Below are 10,145 nucleotides of genomic sequence, written 5' to 3' on the forward strand. Positions count from 1 at the left end.
AAGGAATGCTTGTTCCCCGTGGTACCCAAAGAGGCATGCACCAGCCTCATGCACACAGATCTGGCTCACTCCTTGTACAAAGAATTCTGCCAAGAGATTCTACTGTGAAAGAAACAAGAGGCCTCTTGACTCCTCCTTCCTCCTGAGGAACCTTCCTGCTAACTGTAGCCACTTCCTTCAGCTTTCGGACAAACCAGGTCCTGGGAGAGCAGCAGCTGACCAGCAGGGGGTTTGCTGAGATAAATCTGGTCAATATCCAGGAGCCAGCCCTGGGAGGAGGTGGTGGCTGACCTGCCCTTCGACCTCTACCTCAGGCACTGATGGCTTCTAGCTCCCAAGGCTCCTCTGCAAACCAGTCTGGGCCAATGACAGCAGAACAGATAAACGGGAGGGTGGTTATTCACACAATGGAATGCTACAGAGACCAGAAGGAACGTGTCACCAGCACATACAGCTGCAAGGGTGAATGTCACCAACGTAATGTTGGTGAAAGAAGCTAGAAGCAAAAGAGCACATACTGTATGCTTCCATTGATAAAAAGTTCCAAAAAAGGCAAAATAGTCTATGCTAAGACTGCAGGGGTGCACAGGAGAGGCTTCTGGGATGCGGATTCAGATTGTGAAAATTTATTAAGCTGTTTATCATATAGGAACTTTCCTATGTATATATTATACTTTAATAAAAAAATAAATAAACAAAACAACATTCAAACCAAAGATCAGGACAGGCCCTCAGCAAGAATCCCTGTGAACTCATGGAATAAAATCATCAGCAATTTTGTCCGTATGGCTCCAAATGATTCTCATTGTTTTTGAACATAGCTTTGTAAATGAGATGTGCATGCAAAATAACTAGCATAGTGCTTGGCATACAAAATGCTAAGTGGATACTAATAATATTAATACCGGTAATAAGTTACTGACTGACCTATGAAACAAAATAATAATTAAATACAAAGAACAGCCCTATTTCTTAAAGGAGAGAAAAAAAAAAGATTCTGGAATTTTCAGATACACCCTCGTTAGTAAATTCTTGATTTTCAAAGTTTTTGGAGCTCCCTCCAAGCATAGTCTTTGAGGAAAGAAAACTCTAAGTCTCTACCTTGGAAACACTAGCTCCTGACCAGTAACCAGCACAAAAGCAAAGTCCCAATGCCAGCCTTATTTGACCACGTTGTTCAGTTGAGTTGATATCTACTTATTGATCCTAAGCACGGTTTAGCCGGGAACCTAGAATCTACCGACCTGGTCAAGCTTTTGGATCTCTTTGGCCGACAATCTAGTTCGTGAATCCACAGACCAAACAGACATGACTGTTGGAGGATTCCTCAGACTCAGAGTAAAACCTTGGCAGGAACAGTGAAGTCTAGATATCTGTGCTGTAGACCTGACCGGAAGCAGTACCCTACAAATTCCTTTCTCATCTGTGGGAGCTAGCAATTAGACAACCTCTGCAAGATGGAGTATTTCATTGCAAGCTGTGCTTCTCAATTGCAAATTAGATGCCAAATTAACTTTTAGGAAGATCGGAAATGCTTTCAGATTATTTTCCACTGAAGAAGGCTTAGCATGGCTTTCTGAAGCAGACAAGCAAGACTTCAATGCCAGCTGCAAGTGCTTTTAGAAGACTATTACTCCCAGAGCGGTTTCCTAAAATTTCCGTTGTTACAAATTGTTACATGTCCCTGTGACCTGCCATGCCACTAACAGAACCACTGGGTATGCTACAAAACAAGCTCTGTCCTACACAGTCAAGGACACTTGGAATCTTTGTAACATACATTTAAACAAAATTCATGCCCATTTCCAGAGGAAAGGCATGCTCTTACCTAGTCCAAGGCTTTCTCCATGGGCACTTGATTGGATACAGATGCTCAAAAGCAAGAAAATGGAGACACACAGGGGAGTGTCCATTTCTCCTGGCTCACCAGGGGGTCCGAGGTCTTCTTGCTAATTTCTGAGGCTAAAGAGACCAGATTGCCTATTGATACTTTGTTAGGAAAGGCTGCCCATTAATAATTAACTGTTAAACATGTTATCTAGTGTTCAGACATTCCTCGCTAACCCCAACCACAATTCTAAGTATATCTAACACAAAAAAAGTTTGATTTACAAAAGTGTTTTTTTATCCCGATAATACTGAAAATAAAACATCTCACCACATCCTCTTACCTTTTTAGGCCAAGGTCAGAGTTCCAAATTAATTTAAAGTTAATGTGTTTTGTTTGGAAACTCTGTCAAAGGTCAGGGTAGGTGGCTCCTCATGGTTGCCTAAGTTCCCCTGACAGGACTGCAGAGGGGTTGCAGGCTCATGGCAGTAGCATTTTAAATTGCAGGTTAAGCTTAAAGAAAAAGCCAAGGGCTCTGCTACACAGAAAGCTCCCAGAGGGTCTGTTTTCTGTTGAGTTTAGCAAAATTGCTGGTGCCTGTAGCCAAAAAGTGGTAGGGCAATGTTTCTAAAACTGAGAGGGAAAGAAAACCTCTAACTTCAGTTTGTAAGATGGAGCAAAGATACAGAACTGGATGGCTTTTCTGGGACCCCATGGAGAGATGACCCTAGAACAGGGGTCAGGAACCTATGGCTCGCGAGCCAGATGTGGCTCTTTTGATGGCTGCATCTGGCTCGTAGACAAATCTTTAATAAAAATAATAATAACGTTAAAAATATAAAACATTCTCATGTATTACAATCCATTAATTTCCTACCGCTCATGTTCATGGTTGCGGGTGGCTGGAGCCAATCACAGCTGTCCTCCGGGACAACATCAAATTTTTATTGGATAATGCATAATGTACACGGGTCGTTTTATGGCTCTCACGGAATTACATTTTAAAATATGTGGCGTTCATGGCTCTCTCAGCCAAAAAGTTTCCTGACCCCTGCTCTAGAAAAAAACACAATCTTTACTGCTCTATGTTAATTAATGTTCCAACTGTGTAGACTAAGGACTGAGTAGCAAGGCCGCTGGTGAAACCAGGTAGGGATATGATACTGTGAATGACTCTGAGAATATTTCTTGGCTCTCTAGTTTTAGTTTGACTTTGTTTATTTGTTTAACTTTTTTTTTTTTTGGCATACTTCCTATATGCCAGGTAGTGTTCTAGGCACTTGTGATACACAAACAATTAAAACAAACCAAGATTCTTTGTGAAACTTAGGTACCCTGGGGTGTAGAAGGAGTCAAATAATAGACAATAGAAATAATGAACAAGAGGTTTATGTAAATTGGTAGAATGCAATGAGAACTGTGGAATAAGGAAAAGTGTAGCAGAGTGAAGGGTGTGAGAGAAGGTAGTGATTTAAAATAAAATGGTCAGGCCTGACCTGTGGTGGCGCAGTGGATAAAGCGTCGACCTGGAATGCTGAGGTTGCCGGTTCGAAACCCTGGGCTTGCCTGGTCAAGGCACATATGGGAGTTGATGGTTCTAGCCCCTCCCCCCTTCTCTCTCTCTTTTCTCTCTCTCTCTCTCTCTCTCTCCTTTCTAAAATGAATAAATAAAATAAAATTAAAAAAAAAAATGGTCAGGGTGACGTTTGTTTAGAAGTTGAACTTTGAGCAAAGGTTTTAGTGAGTTGCTTATATGGATATCTTGGAGAGGAGAGCTCCGGCAGCTGGAAAAGCAATGCAAATCCAGTGCAAATGCCCTGAGGTAGAAACAGATCTGGTATATTCCAGGAAGAGCAAGGAAACCAGTGATTAAGGAGATGTCATTATAAGGACTTTGGTTTTTATGCTGTGAAACATGGAAAACTAGTTTGAGCAGAAGCCTGACATGATTTGTATTATATTTTTAAAAGGTCATTCTGGTTTGCAAGGCTAAAAACAGATTATTACTGAGCAAAGGTGCAAGTAGTGAGATCTGTTTGGAGCCTGTAACAGTGATCCGGCAGGAGGTAAGGGTGGCTTGGTTCAGCACGGAAACAGTGGAATTGGGGAGTGCTGCATATATGTTGAAGGTAAAGGCAGGAGGATTTCCTCACTCCTGGGATGTGGGATGTGAGAGATAGAGAAAAATTGAGGACAACTTTGAAGATTTTGGTTTGAGCAATGGGACAGCGGCATTGGTATCAGCTGAGATAAGGAAGGTGGTATGTGGAGCAAGTTTTGGGGGAAGATTAGAAATTCAGTTTTGACCATGCAGAGTTCGATACGTCTCTTAGGTATCTATATGGAAATGTTTCATAGGCACTTAGATAACAGTGATCATTGCTCACCTGAAACTGACAGACAGGAAGTTCCGAAGCCACCGATAGGTTCGGACTGATCGACTCTAGGCCAAAGCGTAATGCTGTGCTATCCTATGGCTGCACCTCCCTCCAGAGGGCTGCAGCCTGGGGACCATCCACTTAGATGCATGATTTCTTTCTTTCTTTTTTCCATTGTAAGTGAGAGGAGGGGAGCTAAAGAGACAGACTTCCACATGTGCCCTGACCGGGATCTACTCGGCAATCCCCATATGGGGCCAACGCTCAGACCAACTGAGCCACTGGCTGTGAGAGGGGAAGAAAGAGAGAAGGGGAAAAGGGAGGGGAACAGAAGCAGATGGTCGCTTCTCATGTGTGTCCTGACTGGGGATTGAACCTGGGATGTCCTCATGCCAGGCCGGCATGCTTAGTGGCACTTTATCCACTAAGCAAACTATAGCCGCCAGGGCCAGAGGCATGATTTCTAAGCAGAGTCCTCTGCCTTGGCTCCCTGGCTGGTTTTGTCCTATGTGGTACAGTTAAGCAGGATATAAAAGTTCCATTTTACGTTATATTTCCCAGCAAGCTGGAACCTAAAACCAGCTGACCATGCACCTTGGCCTCCTTTCCCCTGGGCCCTCCTCATCTCATGTCTTCTGGGTACTGCCAGGACATCTACCTTGCTCTGCATATTAACTTGCTAAGACACAGTGTATCCAAGTGCCTCTGGGATCCTGGATCTACTATCACCTTGCTGTGCAAAATGCTATTTAACTTTAAGGAGGTCGATCTCCTCACCCTTAAAATGGGGTAACACGAACTGAAAACAACATTTTGAGATATCAACTTAATATTATTTTTCTCCTAGCTCCCTGTTGCTCTCCCTCTTACTTATGAAGGGCAAAGTAAAGGGAAGTCTACAAATCTTTGGTCCTCTCAAAACTTAGAACCTCAGGCATGTGAATTTAACCAACAAAGGCAAGCAAATGGCTGAAAATGTCTTAAAGATATGTGAAGGAATAAAATCACCCCCACATTCCCATCACTAGAAAGGGAGTCTCTTGCGCTTTGCAAGTGGGTGGGGAGGAGGAGATTTGTCCATGAGGGCAGAGGAGACAGTCCCTTGCTTCCTAGGAACTGTGCTGGAAGGTGGTAAGAATCCAGAGAGGAAATGGCTGTGTGTACATTGGCAGGTAGTCTAAAGATATCCCTGTACATAGCATGGGGGTAGGGGGAGCAGCAGAGACCTCCAGGGGGGACAGGTCATGAAGATGGGCAGGACAGGCCCCAAAGTGGCCAGCTGTGTAGACTGATGGCAGAAGACCAAGTACTCACTCCCAACCCCAGGCCGGGGTGTTGTGTCTGATCCAGAACAATGGCATAACTTGGGTGAAGGTTGGGGAGAAGAAACCCAGGAGGGCCTGAAAAATAAGAGTTTGGACTTGTAATTCAAATAGGTTAAAGAAAATAAGGTGTATCTTGCATAGCAGAACTTGTGGACTGAGATTTATACCTCTATAAACACAGGTATGTCCTAAGATTTAGAGATGTGTACGTGAAGTGCTCAGCCAAGTGCAGGGTTCAGAGTAGAGGTTCAAATTATAGTGACTTATTCTGGGGAAAATATACTTAGTGGTCAAGAGTCCAGGCTTTGAAATCAGACAGATCTAGGTTCAAATCTCTGGCCTATCACTTACTAACTGGGTGACCTAAGGCAAGACATTCATGTTCTGAACTTGAATAATAATGAGACTAATATAATACCTGATCAGATTAAAGGAAGTAAAGCCCTTAGCAATCCTGGCAAGAAGAAAACAATAAATGGCAGTTATAGATATTATTTTTACTGTTTTTAATACACCTTGGTGGGTTTGTGTCCAGGAGACCACAGTGATCAAATGTTAGCAGAAAATGAAAAGGTTAGGAAAACAGAAGGATCTGGACCAGTAGTTTCAAAAAATCTGATTAAGAGTTGGAATTAGTGTCAGCCAAGAGCTCAGGAAAAAGAGAAGTTATGGGCTTATCCCAAGAACAACTGAACCAAACCTTCTGGGGTTGGGGCCTGGAGAACTTCTATTTTAAACAAGTTCTCCAGGTTGTTCTTAGTCACCTGAAGTTTGAGGACCATTGCTTCAGAGCGGTGCTGGAGAGATCTACTGTCCTAGAATTCAAGAAGAAAACAATAGACCTTTCAGATTTTCTTTATATGATATTATCTCCTATAAACTGAATGTTTGTGTTTCCTTCAAAATTTGTATGTTGAATTCTAACCCCCGAGGTGAAGGTATTTGGAGATGGGTACTTTGGGAGGTGATAAGGTCATAAAAGCAGAGCCCTGGTGAATAGTATTAGTACCCTTATAAAAGGGACCCCAGAGAGATACTTTGCTTTTCCCTCCACGTGAGTTTACAATGAGAACCTGACCATTTATGAAGCCTTTTTTCAGACACCAAATCTGCTGGGGCCTTGATCTTGGACTTCCCAACTTCCAGAGCCATGAGAAATAAATTTCTGTTGTTTATAAGCCACACAGTCTGTGGTATTCTCTTACAGAATCCCAAACAGACTAAGATATCACCTTGGAAAATTTTGTTTATCTATAATGTTTATAATATGTTCACAATATACAATTTATATATAGTACTTTTAATATATTAGTGCTATATAGTTTAGAAGCAAATAAATATCCATATATTTTGGAAGTGGCACACTCAAAAACTTTTTTTAAACTGATAAAGCACCCCATTAAAAACGTATAAAGACTCTTCCATAGAGGAATAGAATGGCCCTCAGGCCTTCATGACCTGACTGCAACATGGTTGACTCCATGGATACTTTGGAACTGTGAATAGATCCATCAGTGAGATCTTTAGTCATCTCCGCACCCCAAGAAAGCCCAGTAGTTTCTGGAGGTCCCTTCATTTCCCATGAGCTGAAAGGAGGCAGGCTAGAGCCTCCAGGACAGTTATCAGCATTGCCCGCGGCAGAACATCCCAGTGGCTTCCCGCATCTGCAATGCTCAGTCTAAAATAATAATGGTTTTATAGTTAGACTCTTAAAAACTCTCTAGCTTTTGTTCTCTTTTAATTTGAAGAACTTCTTAATGAAGTAGAGATTTCAAGAGACTGGCATTTTGTGACCTAAATGTAACCTTTTCATTTAGTGTAATAGTGATAAGGATGCTAATCAGGAGAAAGGAAATAAATATTTTACGAAGGGAAAGAGAGCAAGTCCCAGGAAGGGAGAAGCCGAGGGAGAAAGGTGAAGTTCACTGATGAGAGAAACAGGGTTTTATATTCAGAACCAGATTTGTTTGCTTTCATCCTCAGAAACTGGGATTACCTGTGAGGGGCAGTTTTGGGCTGGAGTGCTAAAAAAAAAAAAAAAAAGGAATCGAAACAATAACTTCTGGATTTATTATTGCCCTAATTTTACAGCTGAGATTTCAGATTAAAAACAGACAAAAGCCATACTAGTAAAAGGTTGAGAGAGTGGAAATCAGGGCCACCTGAGCCCAGGGTCAGTTTTCTTAACCGTAAACCCTTAGTCCCTACACATCTGCTTTCCTGGGGCAGCACTGGGCTTTCTCTCCTACACCTCAACCCTCTTTGCCTGATCCCGAAACCGATAAAGTTTTTAGGATCATTGTCACTAAAAAATGATGACTCTCTCTTATTCCTGCTTTATGGCTGCCACTAGAAAAATGACCAGGTTTTTATTGCATCACCGATTGACCTGTGTGGACATGCCTGTACCAAGCACAGACCGGGCAAAACAAGTCAGGACACTTCCTTAGTTTGAGTTGGCTTCAAACATGTCCGCATTTGGAAAGGGGTTGGCCTGGAGTTTAACCTTTTCCTTAGTTTTTTTAAAGATCAATACACAAATGAAAGGTGAAAACAAGGTTGCAGGTGATGTTTCAGACAAAAGAATGAAGTGTTTCAAGCGTTGCAAACAGGAATTTATTCATCCAAGATCACCATGCCTCACTGATGAATCTTTGCAGAATATCCTTTGTATCAGCTCTGCCTTTGAGCTATCCTGTGAACTGGGGTGAATTATGTAACCTTTTCCTACCTCAGTTTTCTCAGCTGTAAAATGGAATTGTGAGGATTAAACATTATCACAAGGAAAGTGCTTATAACAACCCTTGGCACAATGGGAGCTCATTTGTTTTTTTGTAACAAATGAGTTAGGAATTTCTTCTTCCATTTTGCAAGTGAGAAAATTGAGGTTTGGAGAGTCCTTGTCCCAGGTCACAGTGTAAACAATGTTAATTGGATATATTGGATACAAGGGCTTTGAGGTTCCTCTAAGCTCTATTGCTCCCTCATTCCCCAAGTCTAAAGTGAAGAGCCGAGTACCTATGGAGCAAAGAGCTGAGAGCTCTTCCTACACTTATTTTCATGTTTTCTGCTCTGTGCTAGTCCATTTACATTTCCCATCAGAATTCAGCTGCTGGTCTGTGGAATAATTAAAAACACCAAACCAACCAACCAACCAAAACCCCCCACATAAACCAGAGCAGTCTTTTCTTGTGGCTACATACTTTGGAACCAATAATGCATTTTATGAGTTTAGTAGTAGTCCCAGTAGAATGGAAGATTTTTTTCTCTGCATTATACTTGGAAGCAAAAAGAAGACTTAAGTTGGTTTTGAACAGACAGAAGACATTGAGCATTGCTGTATCCTTAGGGTTTTCCAAGAGTTTTCTTTTCCATAGGAAAGAGGGTGGGCATAGATTAGATTATGTGCCTGCATCACCCAGCTGCTTGTGGTGTGAGTTAAACTTGTAGAGAGATAATCATTTTAGGGTCCTCAAAGAGATCAATCAAGCCACAAACTGAACTGACTGATTGCAGCACCCAAGGGCACACAGTCTGGGCAGGTGGGCCATCTGCATGCTGGCTCTCTCGCTGGGTCCCAGTGCTGCTGACTATGGGATACCCAACGGCACAGTCCTCATCCTGGCTATCAGGCAGAACTGGGGCATTGCTGAGATGGAAATGGCTCAAAGTGACAGCTGGTATTCACACCGTGTCACGTAACTCATCTCACAAAACCTTTCTGGGGTTAGCACATGAAGTCCTTGACTACAAGAAATCAAGAACAGTTCCCGAAGACCTGCTTTGAGTGCTGCTGATGACTCATCATGTTTTCACTGACAGGATATCTTGCTGATATGGTTACTCATCAGTTCTTAGGCAGGTCTAGAAGTCAGGGGCTAACAGTTCAGAGGCATCTTCCCAAAGATGCCAAACTCTCTGTGTGATCTCATTAAAACCTTAGGAACAACAACAAAAAAAAACACCTTAGGAACAATTCTGTTGAGACAAAATAGAAAAAAGTTAGGGAAAGCTCTCAACAAGTGAAACGAGGAAGTAGGAACAGACATCACAGGTCCATAAACTACTAGGTCTTCTCACCAGGCCCCCACCTCTGAGCATGATCAAAGGGAAACAGTTTATGGCAGGAAATTCCTGTAGTGGTTGCAGAAATCAATAAGAACTGGCTGAAACCAGATCACTCTGTTAGGTTTGTGTTCAGGGCTCCTTTAAATCCAAAGCCCCTTTAAAACTCAAATTTTCCTCACCCAACCTCCCACTAGGTCAACTTCTTAATTAAGCATCTCCTTTGTGCAATCTCTCCATCCCTTTCAGCAACTCCCCCACCCTGGGAAGGCTCTGGGAAATGTCCTTGGAACAAGGCCATCAGGAGGGACCTGAGGGTTGGGAAAGGGAGACAGTCTGTGACCAAAAGCAACTGTAAAGGCAGTAGCCACAGACACTATCACAGCTGCCTGGCCCATGCAGGTTTGCATTTGATTCGGACAGATGGTAATGAAACAACGGAGCCAAGAACTGGTGGGCCATTAGCTTTAATCCTAGTTTGTACACGGCGGGCAAGAAATACACACAGTGGGAAAATACTTCCCTTTCCATTCAGGGCTCCCAAAGCCA

At 42.6% G+C, this 10,145-nt stretch overlaps 1 protein-coding gene across 1 annotated transcript in view; it reads right to left on the reverse strand.

The window, feature by feature from the left end:
* LIPC (lipase C, hepatic type) overlaps positions 1 to 1,983 on the reverse strand; it is a 137,168-nt gene extending 135,185 nt beyond the window's left edge. Inside the window, exon 1 of the mRNA XM_066276590.1 lies at positions 1,829 to 1,983. Coding sequence (XP_066132687.1) covers positions 1,829 to 1,913 — 85 coding nt within the window. The 5' untranslated portion in view covers positions 1,914 to 1,983. The remainder of the gene's footprint in view (positions 1 to 1,828) is intronic.
* Positions 1,984 to 10,145: the final 8,162 nt, after the last annotated feature.

This window comes from Saccopteryx bilineata, chromosome 4, assembly GCF_036850765.1.
Source record: "Saccopteryx bilineata isolate mSacBil1 chromosome 4, mSacBil1_pri_phased_curated, whole genome shotgun sequence".
Taxonomy (NCBI): domain Eukaryota; kingdom Metazoa; phylum Chordata; class Mammalia; order Chiroptera; family Emballonuridae; genus Saccopteryx; species Saccopteryx bilineata.